Source organism: Platichthys flesus, chromosome 24 (assembly GCF_949316205.1).
Source record: "Platichthys flesus chromosome 24, fPlaFle2.1, whole genome shotgun sequence".
NCBI lineage: Eukaryota > Metazoa > Chordata > Actinopteri > Pleuronectiformes > Pleuronectidae > Platichthys > Platichthys flesus.
In genome coordinates this window covers 11,855,271-11,873,043 of record NC_084968.1, presented here as the reverse complement: position 1 = coordinate 11,873,043, position 17,773 = coordinate 11,855,271, and the positions used below count along the sequence as shown (strand labels likewise).

At 46.7% G+C, this 17,773-nt stretch overlaps 2 protein-coding genes across 4 annotated transcripts; one reads left to right on the top strand and one right to left on the bottom strand.

Moving 5' to 3' along the window:
• Nucleotides 1–354: 354 nt before the first annotated feature.
• On the bottom strand, nt 355–7,833 carry ajuba (ajuba LIM protein). 3 transcript variants are annotated; one of them, XM_062383679.1, is made up of 9 exons: nt 7,013–7,833; nt 5,121–6,724; nt 2,511–2,612; nt 2,323–2,390; nt 2,117–2,179; nt 1,377–1,507; nt 1,187–1,238; nt 931–999; nt 355–811 (listed from the first exon to the last, which is right to left on the bottom strand). In XM_062383679.1, the coding sequence occupies exons 2-9, from the start codon at nt 6,679–6,681 to the stop codon at nt 674–676; spliced, it is 2,184 nt and encodes a 727-aa protein (XP_062239663.1). In that variant the 5' UTR covers nt 6,682–6,724; nt 7,013–7,833; the 3' UTR covers nt 355–673. The 3 variants fall into 3 exon arrangements, with proteins under 3 accessions (XP_062239663.1, XP_062239662.1, XP_062239660.1); XM_062383678.1 differs by having other exon boundaries at nt 5,121–6,720; XM_062383676.1 differs by having other exon boundaries at nt 5,121–7,833.
• A 3,658-nt stretch (nt 7,834–11,491) lies between these two features.
• Nucleotides 11,492–13,285, top strand: mrpl52 (mitochondrial ribosomal protein L52). Its single transcript, XM_062383731.1, has 5 exons — nt 11,492–11,574; nt 12,001–12,070; nt 12,276–12,343; nt 12,833–12,897; nt 12,993–13,285. The coding sequence occupies exons 1-5, from the start codon at nt 11,541–11,543 to the stop codon at nt 13,149–13,151; spliced, it is 396 nt and encodes a 131-aa protein (XP_062239715.1). The 5' UTR covers nt 11,492–11,540; the 3' UTR covers nt 13,152–13,285.
• The last annotated feature ends 4,488 nt before the right edge of the window (nt 13,286–17,773 follow it).

The following is a 17,773-nucleotide window of genomic DNA, read 5'->3' as shown; positions in this document are numbered from 1 at the left end:
TTACTAAAACATTTATTTATCCTCCGCCGGTTTGTTTGAGCAAGATTACTCAAACTACCGGCTGGATATTCATGAAACTTGGTGGAGGGATGCAGTGCCTGACAGTTTCTCATTTATCACTTGAAAGGAGCTTTCAATTTTGCTTTTCTAAACATCACAGGGTCTTTAAATTCAACTATAAATGTTATGCCTTAACCCATGTTACAAATTCATTATCTTCTATTAGACAGTTGTCGGAACACAAAATGAAAATATTTATTACAACATACAGAAATTAAGTAATGTTTTTTCCCCAAATTGTACAGATTCACGTAACAAATCTCTTACAGTTAAGTCAAATTTAAGTGCAAAATGTTTTAGCAAAAAAACAGTTTAGCAAAATCCCTTGTTCTTCTACAGCAAACAGTAGCCACATTGGGGTAATAAAAAAAAAAATAACAAAAGCAGTAGTTTCGTTCCCTTATAACTATGATACAGTAATAGTACAAGAAGTACAGCAGGCAGTACATGTGACACACGGGGACTGATCCGAGGGAACCAGTGGAAATGTCTCATATCAGCAGTTTCATCTCCGAGAGGGAAACAGAAGAAAACACGACGCGACACTCGAGTGAAACCGACGACACGCCACGACCAGCTTTTTCAAAACACCCGTTAGCTGCATAGACGCTGATCAGTGTGTGTTGTGGGGGGGAATGTTGTGTGTGGCGCTGGTGCACACTCGGCCCATGTGACAGGAGTGGCAGAGGAGATGAGTGTCCAGGGGGAAGCACTGCGAGCCGGGCTTATCCGAGAGCTGCTGTCGACACTCCTGCGGAAAAAGAGGAATATAGAAACACAGGAAGTGACGTCGGGAATCCAGGATGCTTCACATTAAAAGGACATTTGTGGGGGAAGTAGGAAAACAGATTGTGGGGGTTTGAGACTCACCTCGCAGTGATAGCACTCAAAGTGATAATCCTTGTTCATAGACACGACCCTGAGGATCTCTTCACTGCCCTGAGACACACAGACGTCAACACAAGAGTTTCAGACAAAGAAACAAAGCAACACGAGAAACTCTCCTGTGATTGGTGGACAGATTTATGGTTTATCTCTAGTTATATTTGATTCTTCTATATCTACTTTCTTGTCTTGTAATATTACAACTTTACGCTCAAAAGCAATTTTTCAAGTTTCCACTCACCTCAGTGGGTAAGATGGGTTGTAAACAGGCAGCACACTTGGGGGCAAAAGTCCTGCAGAAACAAAAAGGAGGAAGTTAGACGGGTGAAGAAAACAGGAGCGCTCACACTGTTACGTCTCCGAATATCACACGTGAGAAGACGACATTTCATAACACATTAGAGAACTCATGGTGAAGCAGCATGACTCACTTGTTGTAGTCTGTGACGCAGTAGACTTTGCTGTGCTGGTCCACAGTGAAAGGCACGCCGTCCAGAGCCTTTGAGCAAACCACACAGCGGAAACAGCCGGGATGGTACGAGTTCCCGAGAGCCTGAAGGATCTGAGGGAGGAAGAACAGGAAAAAGAAAATGAAGCAAGGAAAACTACCGAGGCGATGATAACTGTCTGTGACTGTGTTTGTTAGACAGTTCACTATTATTTTAATGATTTATGACCTTATTTCTCATAACAATATAACCGACTCTGGCATCAATATGCAATTGCCCATCTGTGTTATGCAGAAAATAAGGCCCTGTGGTTCTCAGACGCGCTGGTGGCTCTGTGTTTATATTATGGGTTTTATGTGCTTCAAATATGGTAAAAACATTCAGAGATCATCAGCGCAGAGTCTTATTTCTCCATTTATCACAAACCCAAGGCAAACATTCCACTGGAATCTGCCGTGGGAACCCGAGGAGACGCCAACAAACAAGACGTCACTGACTTTCTCTGTCCTCTGGGAAAGAAGGGTGGGGGGGAGGGGGTTCTTGAAAGGAATTCTGGGAAACAGGATGTAAGTTTAACTGAAAATTACCCGAGAAGGGTTAAAGGTTAGAGGAGAGTCGTTCAAATTCTTACATAAGATGCATATGTGCCTCCTCATGAGGAAGGTTCACACACACACACACACACACACACACAGAGACACAAACACACACCCACAACTCACCTGTTCGAGAATAAGATGGCCACACACACTACACTTCTCTGCAGCAGCCTGGAATCCCGAAAACTGAAACATAGATTAACATGAACACAAACTTTTAGATAAAGTCTTCTGGCAAATGTATGAAAAGTCCCTGATGGTGACTTCTGATAGTGTGTTTGTGTGTGTGTGTGTGTGTTGAGGACATCCGCCCCCACCTCATCTCTTACCATGTAATCCTCTTTACAGTACACAGAGCCACTGACATTGTAGAAGTCCTTGTTCCTCAGGGTGCGTCCTGCAGAGGGACAGAGGTGAGACGTTTAGAGAAGGTGTGGTGGCGACACAAATCCAGAGTAAAGCTCAAATCCTTTAGATCATGGAAGTGTGTGTGGGAGGGGGGGGGGGGGTCACTCACCACAGGACACACAGGTGAAGCAGCGTGTGTGATAGAGGTTGTCCAGAGCCTGGCAGGCGTTGTCCGCACCGTACACGCCTTTCCCACACTTCACACAGGTTCCTGCAGACACACACAAACACACACACAATGGTCACAAACACACACATTTAGTGGAGAGTAATCACATGTGTCTCTTAACACTTCGTTTACGGTCGCATTCCAGGAGGATGCGTCTGAAATCCAACGCCACACAAAGTGTCAACACTTGTAAATCCTCCGGTTCGCACCACCGAGGGGATTTTCACACAGTTCGAACCCGGCGGCCCGTGCCAGCCTGTTAACTCATCCTCTCCAGTGTCTGTGCTGTAGCTCTGTCATTAAAAGGGAAACTCCACCGGATCTGACTTTTTAGTTGTTTTTTTTGCAGGGGCTTCAGAAGGGACTCCTCCTTTCTCCTGGAGCGTTTGAAATAAAAGACATTCCTTTAATTTTTGTACTTTGAGCCCAACAATTGGAGCCATTTTGAAATTAAAACAAGGCGGTGCCTATTCCCTCACAATTTGCTTTACTAGATTACAACAAAAACAACTTCTTCTTAACACTTCAAGTCAATGAAACAGATGCTTTTTGTCTTTACTGACTTTCCAGTTAGAAGGTAAATAAACATTTCTCGGTTAATATTGGAATTAGTTTGAGTTTGGCTGCTTCATGCCGACAAAATATAAAGTTCACCAACTTTAAAAGGCAGCGCCGAGTAACATTTGATTCCCTCTCTTCACCTTGAGCGTCTGTTCTATGTAACTGAAGAGTAAAGCTGAACTGTAGCTCAGTTAAAAATCAGAGTTTATCTCCAATATTCAGCAGGAAACTTTGAAAATGTGAAGAATTCTAAATCAGAGCTAATCAGCAACTCTTCTGGTTCAGGAAGCCGGGGATTGTGGGTAATATCCACCGTTCAGTTGTGTTATTTGCTTTTATTTCCAATTAATCGTTCTCTGATAAACCACTGTGCCTGCAGAGGGCGCTGTTGCTCAGTGAAGCTCACACAGTTGCTGCTTCAGGTCAACACTTGCACCCAGCGTCTTTCTTTTGGTCCCGACAGAGGAGACTTCACACTGAGCACAAAGTGGAAAAGTGGTGTTGGTCCGAGCAGCGGAGCCTCTGTGATCTATTTAAGGGTCTGCCAGCGTTTTTTCCTTCTTCTCCTTCTCCTTTCCCCCGTCTAATGTGGCTGAGGGAGTGCCACGCAAATCCAGAATTCCTCCCCTGTGCCGCTGCCGCCTTGGACAGTCCCTCGGATATTTAGGAACAGGCCCGGCTCGCGGCCAAAACCAGAAACCAGAGGCCCGAGTCTCAAAGTCAAGCTTTTAAACACAGCGTCCAAAGCCACCGCATTTAGAATAAGCCTGGAAATGATGGAGTTAAGACTCTGAGTCTTTTTTTAAAGGCAAGAGTTTTGTAGAATAAAAACAATTAAGTATACTTTTTACTACGTGAATAGTTTTACGTGTTGTTTTACTAAACTCAACACTTTCTCTACAGATTGGCTCTGACTACTCCTCCGTCACCTTGATTTGTGGAGACATAGTTGTTGTTTTTACTTTCTTTCAATGATTGTTTGTTTTCTGGCGTTGTGACTCTGTCCCCCTTCACATAGGTGTGTGTGTCTGTGTGTGTCAGCGGCTTGACGGCTCACGGCTTCTGATTCCTTCCTAATGGCAGAGGAGTACAGTATTGTATGTCCCCTCCGGGCGCACATACCTGAGCGGAGAAAACAGGCTACAGCACACACCGAGGCAGCATTACACACACACAAACACACACACACACACCAACACACATGAGTCACACACACACTGCATTACTGTGGCCTGAAGTCACTCAGGGGAAACACACCCTGCCGCAGAGAAACAATACACACACATATATTTATATTCATCCAGCCACCATAACACACTCCTATCCTGCTACACACACACACACACACTGAGCCCTCAACTTCTGTGACTCACAGTAATGGTCACAGTTGTGTTTATATAGAACCATGTAATTTGTGTCTGACTGTTACATGAGCGTTGTGCACTTTAATGGCCATGTAGCTACGCTGCATTAGGTCCCCGTGTCCACGACACTGTGGCAAATCGGCAACGCCTGCGTGAACCATCGGCTGACTTGCCGTGGACACAGGTGTGATTCCACACGTCTCTGCACAAGCCGGAGCTTTATTTAGTTTCCTTTAAATAAATGGTTCTTCTATCTGCTGCTCTGGATCAGTGTTTGAAGCCTGAACATTTCTTTATGCTCTGCATGTCTCTGCAGGCTCCATCCATCCCTTCACTCTTTGAACCATTAATCTGTCCGTCCATCCTTGCATCCATCCCTGCAAACCCTTTCATTTAGAGAGAAACCTGTGATCTGACACCAGGCAGCGCCGAGGACAATAATAACACAGTGAGGGCGGATGCTGCTGCTGCGGCGGCTCCTCTATGAATGAATGCACGTGATGCCGCCCGTGACCAGTGACGCCAGCGGCTCGGATTATCAAACCATTTGTGTTCAACGTCCTCAACTCCTTTCCCTGCTCCTGAAAACTATTCAAATAAAAAAAAAAAAAAAAGGGTTTCTCACCAAAGTACTCCTGGCGGTTCTCCGGGGCCTCCCGTCCCACTCCGGCTCCTGGGTCCTCCTGAGGTTTGCCGGGCCCCCCAGCCGAGGACAGTGTTGTGGCGCTGGGTTTGGAGAGAGCGGTCAGGGCCAGGGACTGCTCCTTCAGCATCAGGCCCTCCAGGAGCCCGTCGCCCTCCAGCGCCGCGTCCCTCAGGAGCAGCCGGGTGAGCTCCTCCTGGTAGCGGGTGCCCGGCAGGTCCGAGTAGCGGGCCCTCTCTCCCATCGGGCCCCCCCCCTCTTTGCCTCTCGCCCCCAGCTGCTGCTCATCCCACCAGTCTGGGCCACCACGGTAACATGCGGCTGCTGGGCTTCCTACAGCCGGTGGGTAAGAGTGTCGACTGTCGTGGGCCCCCGGACGCATCCCCCCGTCCAGGTATTGAGTCCAGGCCTCTACAGGGGTGACCCCCGGCCGTCCTGGGGTGCAGTAACCAGCCACACACATCCCCGACTGCATGGAGGGGGACGGCTGCTGTGGGGGGAGGCCTCCAGAGGCAGAGTACCGGGAGTCATAGCCCAGGCTGATGCCACTGGTCCGGTTGCTGCTACAGCGGCTCCCCATGGGGCTTCCCCCCCCACCGCCGCTGGCCGTGCTGGAGGCGAAGCTGGACCTGGGGCTGACCAGCACCGACTCCTGGAGGCTGAAAGACGAGCATGGGCTCACAGCCGGGCCCGGAGGGTAGAAGAAGCTTCCTCCTACACCTCCTCCGGTCCCATCAGAAGGCCGGTGGGGCGGATGGGAGAGGGACGCAGGCCGGGGGCTCTCCCACAGTTCACTGCCCGTGCTCAGGCGCTTGTATAACAGAGCCTCCTGAAGAGAGAGACGCTTGTGCCTCTCGGGCTCGGAGAGGTACCCGGGCTCGGCCAGACCACCTCTGGGGGCCGACCCATAGCCCGCGGCGGCAGAGTACGGCGGAGGAGGTGGCTGGGAGAGGAGCTGCTGTCGTTTGACCAGCTGCTGGAGCTCCAGGGAGCAGCGCCGCTGGTTCAGGGACGTCCTGGATCCAAACATCCCCATCGTGTCACACTCGGGTCCCAGGCCCGACTCCCGCCTCATGTGGGAGTCCACACCTTCCCCCAGGTAACAGGAAGCCCGCTGCTGGGGGGAGCGGCGCCTCAGCGGTGCCAAGGTGGAGGGGTGGAGCGGCTGCTCCCCATCTGAAGATATGGTGCCCACCGTGGCGGAAGTCTGTGGTGAGGTGAGGAGCTGAGGGGGAGGAATGCCTCCCCCTCCTCCCCTCCCACTCGCTGGAACACATGCATCACTTGTGGTTGCAGAGGCAAGCGGGAACTGGCCAGGTCTGGAGGGCGAGGCAGCTGCAGAGCCGGGAGCTGGTGGCAGACCGCTGCCCCCACCCCCACCACCTCCTCCCCCTCCACCTCCTCCTCTGGAGATGCCAGCGTTGGCGTTGCTGTTATTGGAGTTGTTGGCAGAGTCGTGTTTTTTCTTGGAACTGTTGAATTTCACACTGCCCGAGTCTGTGAGCTTTAACTTCTCCAGTAACTTGCTGATGGGCCTGTCCATGATGAAGCCTTCTCCTTTGTGTGTCTGTGTTTTAAATACCTGTCTGGGCAAAGTCAAGTCTCACTGCTTCTCCTTGAAGTTACAGCAGCAGAACAAGGAGGTTTAAAGTAAAATCGACAGCTTCTACTACGACAGTTGAAATGTCAGCGTTCAAATACTATAATAAAAAATCAAATACTATAATTAGAAGTAAAAAAAAAAGGAAACTGGCCTTTGAAGTAGCTCAAAGCTAAATAATAATTAAAAAAAAGGACCGCTTATTATATATACAAACACACAATAAATACAAAAACAGATAAATAAAAGCTTTAAGACATTTCAGGGTGGTTACATGACTCGAGTCCTCGGGGTCCTCGGCCTCTATGTGGAGGATCCACAGGCGCAGGGGGGCTGCTGGGAACGAGGAGCCATCGCACTGGGAGAGAATCACTGGTGCAGTTCACCTCAGTGTGGATCCAGACAGGAAACGATGGAGACACACATCCAGGACACTTGAGAGTGACCTACGGTGGTGGAGGGCCTCCTTTGTGGGCCCTCATGTGGCTCCACATCTGCATCTTGTGAAGTGTGTGTGTGTGTGTGTGTATGATCCAGAGTCTGTGTGTGTCTGTGTGAGTGTGTGAGTGTGTGAACTTCCCTCTGGGAGAGAATCAGAAAGACAAAGCGGGATATCAACACTTCATGTGGGCTCCGGTGTGAACAACAACACGGATCCGTCGACTCCTGCCATTCATCCCGGGAGGAAACGTGCTCGCTTTGTAAAAACAAGAAAAAAGGAGTCCAACTTTAAAAGCACAGGAAGCACAGACCGCCTCCGGTCGGTGTCCTCGGTCCGTGTCCCGTCCGGTGGTTTGTCCTCGGGGGAGAAGTCCGCTCCGGGACTCGCTGGAACATGAGTAGCGGAGAAGTTTGGAGGAGCCGGAGAAGGAGACGAGGAGAAAACCCGGAGCTCCGTTAACTCACATCCCGGCGGAGGAGAAGGAGCGGAGCGGCGGGACCGAGCGAGCCTCCCGGGCGGCGGTAGAATCCCTCCCCGCGAGCGGTGCACGGTGGACGGCGGAGTTTCTTTCTTTCTTCCCCCTGAATAATGACCGACCTCCCCCTCTTCTTCTCCTTCTTCTTCTTCTTCTTCTCCTTCTTTTTCAACTGTGTCGAGCTGTCCGCGGCGGAGCGAGCTGCTTCCGGTTGAGGCTTTTCGAAGTAAACTTTCAAACTTGGCACTGCAGGGGCGTTGCAAGAGTTTAGATCGCGAAGTCCAGGGGGGGCCCCCACTTCCCTCCGTTAATTCACGGCAAAAACAGTTTTAAAAGATGGAGGGACGACGGGACTAACATCCAAAAGTGAAGCCAGTTCTCGATCGCTGGCTCCAGTGTAGGTGATAAATCCGTGGAAAGCCGGGGAACTCAATGTGAGGCCCCATGCTCCAAGGGGCCCCCATAGGTTTATTATATATAATCTGGGTTGGCATCAATTGATTAATCACTCATTTGTTCGAAATTGTAAACTTCATGTGTAATAACAATACTTTAACTTTTTTTGTCTTTTCTTGCTAATTTGTTTTTGAATCTATGCTGCTATTTAATGTATAAAATGCTTATTTGTTCTATTTGTATGAGTAAAAAAAAGAGTTGAGTTTTAACTATAACAGAAAACTAAATAACTAGTGAACAATCACATTTTCTTTTACTGTCAGTACAGCCTTTGTAGAGTTTGTGCACGCTTTATTGTGAAGGAGACTTCCTGTGTGTGTGCAGCTTGACACCGCACTGCTCCTGGATCCGGGGGCAGCCGGAACACCTTTCCACCAGACATGGCTGTTTCGTCATTCATTCGCAAAAACTGCTCAGAGGAAGTTTCTGACCTGAGATCTGCGAACAACTATTAATCAACGTGTTGATAACGAGCCTCGACCTCGAGACTCGGAGTTTGAAAGAGGGAAAGTGTGGTTAGATTTCTGGATAAAGTAAAAAAAAGTTCTGCAGGATTTCTGCCATTTCAAATAAAGTCTTCCACCTCCCACATACTTGAGCTCAGGTCTGGATTAGTTTTGGATTAAAACGTGAAGAGTTGACAGTGAAAGAAGATCCTACAGGGGAACTGAAGTTTGAAAATATTCAGCAACATGTTAAACTTCTTTGTTAAGCTAAACACACACAAGCCTTCCCATTAAAATAAACTTAAAATACCCAAACTGCTCATTTAATACAGTCATAACACACTGTATATTATCACTGGGTTATACTTTAAGTAAGTATGCCTACCCCTCTATTATTGAGGTACTTTATTTCGAAGCCAGTTAAACAAAAGTATTTGAGCTAAAACTACAGTGTGTCCCTCTCAAAAGCACTAAAGTAGAAGTTATTGCACAATTAACTAGGCAACAAGTACCTTGGAATGGTACTAAGGGACAGTGGGGACAGCAAGGTCCCCCCCCCCCCCCCCCCACACACACACACACAGAAACGATAGTACGGTACTTCTACTTTTAATACCTTAAGTATATTTAATAGCAAATACCTAGTTACTACACAAATAGTAAAGAGAAGTGGTTCCTTTTACTTTTAAAATTTAAATATATTTAAAAGCAGGTGCTAAGTTATCTTTTACTCAAATAGGAAAGTTAATGTGGTACTTTAACTTTCACCTGACTGATGTTTTTCTCTATTTGCTAAAGTACAGTGTTCGATGACACCACTGCTCATGAAATGAATGATAAAGGAAATACATTTAAAAGTATTTGTTTGTAACTGAGTATTATTACTGATTTAATGATAGTATTCAAAGTAAATTGACTTTAATACTGTTGTAAAAACAAGTAAACACATGTACATGTTGTTTTGTCAGGTTTCAGTGAAGCAAGAGGTGGAACTGCGTCGTTTGGGGCAACGGCTCTACTTTGTTGAAGCGCCAGCCTGTGGAATGTGCGGAGGGACACGGGGGGGTGGGGCGGCTGGTGGATTTTTTCTCCGTGTGTGGATTCTCCAGGGACGATCCAGAGTAAACACTCCGCTGCTGCTGCACCACTGACCTGCTGCTGCATCACTGACCTGCTGCTTCACCACCGACCCTTCTACCACTGACCTGCTGCTGCTTAAATGACCTGCTGCTATACCACTGACCTGCTGCTGCACCACTGACCTGCTGCTGCTGCACCACTGACCTGCTGCTACATCACTGACCTAATGTTGCACCACTGACCCTTTTACCACTGACCCGCTGCTGCTGCACCACTGACCCTTCTACCACTGACCCGCTGCTGCTGCTGCACCACTGACTCTTTTACCACTGGCTTGCTGCTGCTGCACCACTGACCCCTGCACCACTGACCTGCTGCTGCACTGACCCTTCTACCACTGACCCGCTGCTGCTGCACCACTGACCCTTCAACCACTGACCTGCTGCTGCACCACTGACCCTTCTACCACTGACCCGCTGCTGCTGCACCACTGACCCTTCTACCACTGACCTGCTGCTACTGCACCACTGACCCTTTTACCACTGACCTGCTGCTGCTGCACCCCTGACTCTTTTACCACTGACCTGCTGCTGCTGCACCACTGACCCCTGCACCACTGACCGGCTGCTGCTGCACCACTGACCCGCTGCTGCCGCACCACTGACTGGCTGCTGCTGCACCTCTGACCCCTGCACCTCTGACCCCTGCACCACTGACCCGCTGCTTCTGCACCACTGACCGGCCACAGATTCTACTCTTTGCTGCCGGTAACTCATCAGGGACACATCACCTTCTCCTGATAAATTCCAGTTTGTGTAGCCCGATGTGCTGGGGGGGAGTCAGTTGTCTGTGGCCCAGAGACCCCCCCCCCCCCCCCCCCCCCGGCCCCTGCGGTGCAGTGAATCCCTGCAGCGGCGGCAGCCTCCAGTCTGATCTCAGCTCCTGCAGCTCAGCGAGTGGGAACTTGTCTGAAAAGCCAACAGAGAAATTCTTCTGGGCTTAGTGTTGGAGCAGTTCATACAAAAACAATACTTTACACACACACACAGACATTCAGACACACAAACACTGACACCGACACACACACTCTACACTCAGCTCCATAATATTTACACAGAGACACTTGAAGTCCTCTCCATCCATCCACATCAATCTTTCTCTGCAGTGTATTTTTGTGATTAGCAGTTCAAAGATCAAACAAAACATTTAAACACAACTTTTATTTCTCCGGAGAAATTGGATTTATGTGTTTTTTCAAATGCCTGCTGCTCTGCTCACAGCTCACGTTCACGCCACAGATCACAAATTCTGATGAGGTGAGACAATCTGTTCAGGGGTCAAGGGTCAAACACATGGGGAACCACCGCATTAAAGTGTATAAACAAGATTTCTCAACTTAAAAATAAAGAAATATGGATTAGAGAATAGATAAATACAGAGTCATTGTATCAGTCTGACATCATCTGATTATTTTCTCTCAGACATGACGAGGCTCAGGTCGACGTCACACTCACACTATGATGATTATCTTCGTAGTAGCACTTATATTACAGTAAGTCACAGTTAGGCTTCCTTTCTACTTCAAAGTATACAGACTATATCCAGTGTTATTCATAATTTGAGCAATTAATGATTCATAATTTTCGAAAAAACAACCGATGATGTCATTCAAAATAAAAACTAAAATTAAATTCTTTTATTATTAATTACACTTTTTAAATGTAATTATTTGCATTATTTAACAAAGAGAGGGTATACTTTATGATTTACAGTCTTTGGCGTTATTACGTTTGAAAATAGAATTTAATTTAATTCAATTTAAAACAGTTGAAATGAGCCCGGACCCCCTCACGGTGCACCTCCAGCTCCCCCCGGTGGTGGACAGTGGTCACTGCAGACCAACATGGCGGCCCCCGTCAGGACGCTGTGCTGCTCAGGTGAGACAGAGGTTATTCACTGAATGTGTTGTTTACCTGAGTCGCGTTAAAACACCGAAGCCACGTGTGCGTGTAGATCAAGACGTCGCCCTATTTAACCCAGAGTCTGTTTTAATAACTATTGTAAAAGCCGCTGTACCGACTGGTTAGCAGAGCTAATGCTAAGGCTAACTGTTAGCTCGTGTAAACTCCTGGCAGCAGTGAGATGATGTTTACATTGATATTTATATTTAAATCACTGAGCTCTGATGACGAACTGAGTAAATAAAGAAAGTGATTAGCAAAGTATCTTCCTGTTGAACCCAGACACCACGTTAACCTGCTGCTGACAGGGTAAATGAAGTCCTTAGCATTGACTTCATGTTGATTACATGTTGTTTACATGTTGATTTCATGTTGTTTACATGTTAACTCGCTGTTTCCCAGTGTTGAGGAACTGCACTCGAAGCTTCAGCACAACAAGTGGAGCACAGGCTGGAGAGAAATGGAGGAAAGAGTAAGTTTCCTGTTCAGAGTACACTTACTGAGTACTGTGTTTATTATTAGAATAATAATAAGAGTACTGTGACAAGCAGTAATTATACTGAGAAATTATAACAGGAGCCTTTTTGTTTGTGCTAAGTTGTTGGACATAATTTAAAGGATTTGTTCTGTACAGTTGTTTATCTTCCCTGTTGTTTAACACGTGTGTTTGCTCTCAGGCATGGACTCGCTCGGAGCGGCACAGAATACGGACCTCTGACGGATCTACCTGACTGGTCGTTTGCAGGTATTTTTAACTTTATTCTTTGAAACATTATTTATGTTCAGGGTTATTGTCTTTCTCAAATGTTTGATCATGACATAGAGGGAAATGAATGAATAGGGAATAATAATCTTTAAGAATTGTGAATTTTTATTTTCTTTGTTTGCTTTTCATCTGTAGAAAATCTTATTTGTTGTCTAATGTTTGATTTTTCTGCTGTAAACGTTTTCCCCACAAGGTTGAATGTGAAATGTTTTGTAAGAATATTATTTGTTTATTATTTTGTTTAGGTTTTGTGTAGCAAACCGTGTTTGAGACACGATAATTATATTAAAGCTTGTGTTGCCAAAACATCAGCATATCCCATAAAGTCTGTGCTGCGTCTTTGTCACTCTAATGTGCTCCTTGTAAATATGGTATAAATCTGTGAAGGTGTGTAGTAAACAAATGTGTGTATTTGTGGCATGTAAACGTGTGTTTGTGTGTGTTAATTTTATCTTTGATTGTGGACAGATGGAAGAGCAGCTCCACCAATGAAAGGCCACATTAGACGAAAACAAGAGAGAGAAGTTTTAGCTGTGAGTATCTTAGACTTCAATTTAAAATCATCTCCTTCTCTACTATAATTTTTATAATCATGTGTTTCTGCCTTTCCTCCGTTTCCCTTTTCCAGAGACGTATCGTGATGCTCAACGACGAGGTGGACAAAGGAGTCGAGAAGTGGAAGAACAAACAGGGCGAGGCCCAACGACTGGAGGAGCACAAGAAGTCTCTTTTATTAAAACCCAAAGGGAGGCTACTACTGAAGAAGAAATCTCAAAGTTCAAACTGACCATCCTGTGATGTCCTCATGCTGATGTTCAGCTCCGTGCACAGACTCATGAGGATGTCTCTGTTCTCCCCTGCTTTATAATTTCTGTTTGTCAGTGTTCACGGCCGTATGAAATAAATGATTTTCTAATTGAAGCAGTTGTGCTGATTTCTTTGGGATCATTCTACAGATGGAATGTGGAGTTAATGTCTCTCTGCTTCCACTAGAATGCAGCATTTCTCTTTCGAGGCCGCGTCCGGAGCTCAAACGCCATTTTGTCTGGTGTCGACACTCGGAGCGAGGAAATCAGGGAGTTGTGTTGAGCAGGCGGAGGAAGGGAGGAGCAGGCAAACTGATCCAGGATCCTCTCTATGCACGAGTGAGTGAAGGGCTCACACCTTGGCATGCTGCAGTCTGTCAGTGACATTCCTCAAAGCACATGACAAAGGCCAAGGCTCAGTTTAAATAAGGAAATAAAACCTTCATGTGGCAGAAGAGGGAAGCACAAATCACTCAGAATGTTTGGAGATACAAAGTGAGCGTCTTTGGAAACGTTCTGGCTCTAATCAAGTTTTCTCGTAACTCGCATGAAGCTTCTTTGTCTTTATTTTCATGAGGCTTTTCCACCAACTTGAAGGGACAAGCTGGAGTTTGGTGCCGCTCTGCAGCCTGGTGTCTGGAAAGACGATTTAAACCGACTGCAGCCAAGTTGGCAGAAAGCTCCATCCCACAGAAAGTGATATTTTCTGGTATCGGCTCAACTTTTGTAAAGCCGGGAGGGAAAAAATATCTCAATCAAGCTGCAGAAACATTTAACTGCATCATCATTGAAGTGTCAAAGCAAAAATGCACAAGTTCTTTATGAGGCAGATTAAGTGAGAGGCTTAAATCTGTTCTACGTCTTTTGAAATCCTGATGATTAAACTTGACCTCTTGTCGTTCGCACTCTTTGTTCGGGGACATTGAGCAGAGACGTGGAGCAGCTGTGCTTTTTGTAAACTCAGCAATAACTGGCCGGGGCTTTGACTCATAAACACACTATTTACAAAATGAGGTAAGCCCCCCCCCCTCTCCTCCCCTTGGCTCCCCATCACTTTTGCTCTCTTCTCCCCTCTTCCGCACCTTCTTCTCTCTCTCTCTCTCTGTTGCTGTCTGTGCCCGGGTCTTGTTGCAGACTTCAGCAAAGCCCCACTGTAATTAGGGTTGCTACAGCCGCTGAGTTGCAGATTCTTTTCTGTGGAGATGGGAGTTTTCTCCCCCCCTTGCCTCCCCTCCTCCCCTCCCCGTCTTGACTTCTTTCTTACCCAGTTGACCAGAGCAGCTGACTGTTGGTCACTGAACAGGCCACAGCGGGTGTGAGATGTTGAAAAAGGTGTTTTTAAGAAACCTAAAAAGTGGTTAACAAGGCGGCAGAATTCCTCCTTCACACGTGGCCTCGCACCTGGAGCATCAGAAGACCTCCGACTGTGAGAAATGGGACTCCGGACTCACCGTACTCTCACATCCTGCTTTTCTGTGAATGTCTCTCCCCTCCTCCACCCCCCACCACCTCTCCCTTCCTCTCCTCCTCGTGTTGTTTTGGGTTTTCCTGAAATGAGAACCAGATGTTGCTTATTGTGCAGAAGTCGCTGACAGAGGGGAGGCAGGGAGAGGGGGGAGACGGATGTTTTAGGGGGGTGTTAGGTGAGGTCAGTCTGCTAGGATGGAGGATAAAAAGGAAAGAGAGAGGAGGAGGTGAAGGACGAGACAGATGTGGTCGCGTTTGAGGCTTAGCTGACAGGCCTTGTGTAGTTGTGCCCACAGACCAGAAACAGGGAGGGATTCCTGGCAAAGCCGACTGGGGAAGGGGGTCGAGTGAGGATGGGCTGGTGCAGAGTCGGGGGGGTTTGTGGAGGGTCTGATTCAGCAACTCGTTTCCAAAGACCGCTTCCTGACCTGGGTGTTCCAGGGGTATGGGGCACCCTGGGTTAACACGATGGAGAGAATTCCACAGCCTGACCATTTTGAACCCGACTGATCGAGGCTGTAACTGTCTTTGTTTGTTGGGCAGAAAGCTTTGTGGTCTCTTAGAAGTTAAAATAGTTGATTAGTTTCAGTCTTATTTCACGTCAGTCTGTTAAAAATGCCTCTGCTCGAGTGGGAGTTTGAGGAAAGGCTTAGATCCTTTATTTGAATAAAAGCACAAATGTATCGTAAAAACACACAATTGCATAAAAGTCCTGCATTAAAAGATAAGATGTAAGAATTGTTGTTTTAACACATAACAAAACTTGGTTTATTGTCGTCTGTAGAAGATGTAATTAAAAGAAATAAGTTGAAGTGTGGTTTTCTGCAAACTTGATAACTTTAATATCATTGTATTTAACTGAAATCGTACTTCTTTTAGCCATTAAGTTGAGGTCACTCGAGCAAATTAGTTTCTTAATTGTCAGTGTCTGTGTTTTCTCAGAAAATGTTGCAGAGTACAATTGAAAGTGGCAACGCTCGAGTTCTGGTACTGGACGTCCAGCAGGAGAAGAAAACGAGCTACAGTAGAGAGGAAAATGAGCCATAATGTAGGTCACCCAAACAAGGGCTCAGGTTGAATTGTAAGCAGCTGTCCTGGCCACTTCCTGCCTGCATGGCACGGAGCAGGAGTGCTGAGCCTGACGGTTGCTCCTGCACCGAACGAGTCCAGCATTAAAATGGCTGACAAAGACAGAGGAAGAGGAGAAGAAGCCAACGTGGCTGCCAGCGAAGTCATCTGTGTTTATCTGGGTGACCTACAGGACAGGACAAGCAGATTCTTGGCAGATCTCGGCTCGGTGCAAAGTCACCACGAGTTAACTGACTCAAAACTCATCAGCAGCATCTTTTGATGACATTAAACATCACAGTCTCTGGTCTGACTTCACCTCTGGGAAGAGAACTCCTCGGTGGGAGAACTGCAAGGTGAATTTTATAGGTCCCATAGTTTCCTAATCATTTCCTGGAAGAGAACGGTGAATTATTAGCATGGTTCCTAGAGGGGAATCAGTTGTGTCATAGGAAACTAAATTGGTGCATAACCAGTGAATTAACTCCAAGTTGGGTTGTTAATAAATGGATTTAGCTCCAGATCTTTTTTTCCTCGACCAGGAAACATCCAAATTCAAATAAGTACCGTTCATAACTGATTTATAAAGCATGTAATGTATGTAAATGGAGCTTTACTAAAATTCTGTGACTCTATGATGAGCTCTTGGGCGACTCTACTACTGTAAGTTCCTAAAACTGCAGCCTAATGCAGTAACAGCTGAGAGATTCGATCTGAAAACCTTCCGTGTTCCCACACACTGCAGCAGCGTCCTCACATCCATCAGAGTGTCTGCAGAGATTCATCGGTCCAAACGGTTATTGTGCATGAGAGAGATCCACTGAGACAAATGGAAACACCAGCGTTTGGCCGGCGATGGAGGAAAGTGGAGGAACAGATGTGAGCAGTCGGTCGGGGTAAGTGGACAGAATCGAACATGTGATCCAGACAAGTCACATTTTTAATAACTGGTGCAAAAGAAATGTGTCTTTCATAAGAAGAGTGGAAATCTGACCTGCCAATCTGACCTGCAAACTGGTCACCCGCTTAAAGTGGAGTATGTTAGTGAACGACCTAAACTCAGCATTAAATCTGCCATTACATTAAATTACACGTGTCAAAATCCAATTTAAATCAAAATAAAACTAATTTCCAATGTTCTTTTAAGACCTTTTAACACTGCACGTTGGGCTGCAACTGAACAATTTAATATAAACTTCATCAGGAATTTTCCTGTGTGAAAATAACCCTCTCTGTTGTGATGCATCTTGGAAAATGTCACTTGAAAAACAGAGGTTCTGGGAAACTAAACCACAACTTCAACGAGAACTATTTTCCTTCCATTCTTGTGGCTCTTTTGTCTTATTTCTGTAAATCTACCCAGGTTGTTGTTGTTGTTGAGCAGCAAACTCCCAGAATGCAGCGTGTGAAGAGTTAAAACAGGGAGCACAGGGACAGGAGGGGGGGGGGGGGGGGGGGGGGGGGCGAGAAAGAAAGAAAAGAAAGAGCAAAAACAGAGCAGAGATACTTGTGGTGAGGGGAGGAGTGGTTTGAGACTGAAGCCTCATAAAGAGAATTATTTTGCAATAGGGGAGGAAATAAGAGAGGGGAGAGAGAGCGGGGGGGGGGGGGGGCAGCTCGCTGAGACAGGCTTTTTAGGTCGAAATGTGCAGGGGGGGGGGGGGGGTGTAGAAAATCTGCAAACCAATAAAGTGATTTGTGTTTTTGTGGCCTTCTCAATTCTCTCACCTTCCCTGCCTTTTCCTTTGCCCACTCTTTGTCTTCACACGTTTTTACTATTAATTTTAGTTGGGGAGAGCCAGGGCGTACACTTTTTAGAAACTGAACACACACACACGTATACACACACACACACTCATCTACACACATGCAGCCTGCAGCCCGAGAGGCTCAGATGTTTCAGGAATACCAGATGCTCAGCTGGAACACACTTCTCTAAAAAATGTGGCTGTCTATAATTTTTCCGACTCATTCCTCAGCACATGACTGCAGGACAGCAACCGGCGGTGCAACTGTGCCCAGACTTCGAGGATTCGTCTCCGACCCTGACCTTTGTATCACTGCACCT

Coding starts and splice junctions, on each gene's coding strand:
- mrpl52 (XM_062383731.1), top strand. CDS start 11,541: ATGGCGGCCCCCGTCAGGACGCTGTGCTGCTCAG. Junction 12,071..12,275: donor GGAGAGAAATGGAGGAAAGA/GTAAGTTTCCTG, acceptor GTTTGCTCTCAG/GCATGGACTCGCTCGGAGCG. Junction 12,344..12,832: donor ACCTGACTGGTCGTTTGCAG/GTATTTTTAACT, acceptor GATTGTGGACAG/ATGGAAGAGCAGCTCCACCA.
- ajuba (XM_062383676.1), bottom strand. CDS start 6,681: ATGGACAGGCCCATCAGCAAGTTACTGGAGAAGTTAAAGCTCACAGAC. Junction 2,613..5,120: donor GAACCGCCAGGAGTACTTTG/GTGAGAAACCCT, acceptor GTGTGTCTGCAG/GAACCTGTGTGAAGTGTGGG. Junction 1,508..2,116: donor GCCATCTTATTCTCGAACAG/GTGAGTTGTGGG, acceptor TTCCTCCCTCAG/ATCCTTCAGGCTCTCGGGAA.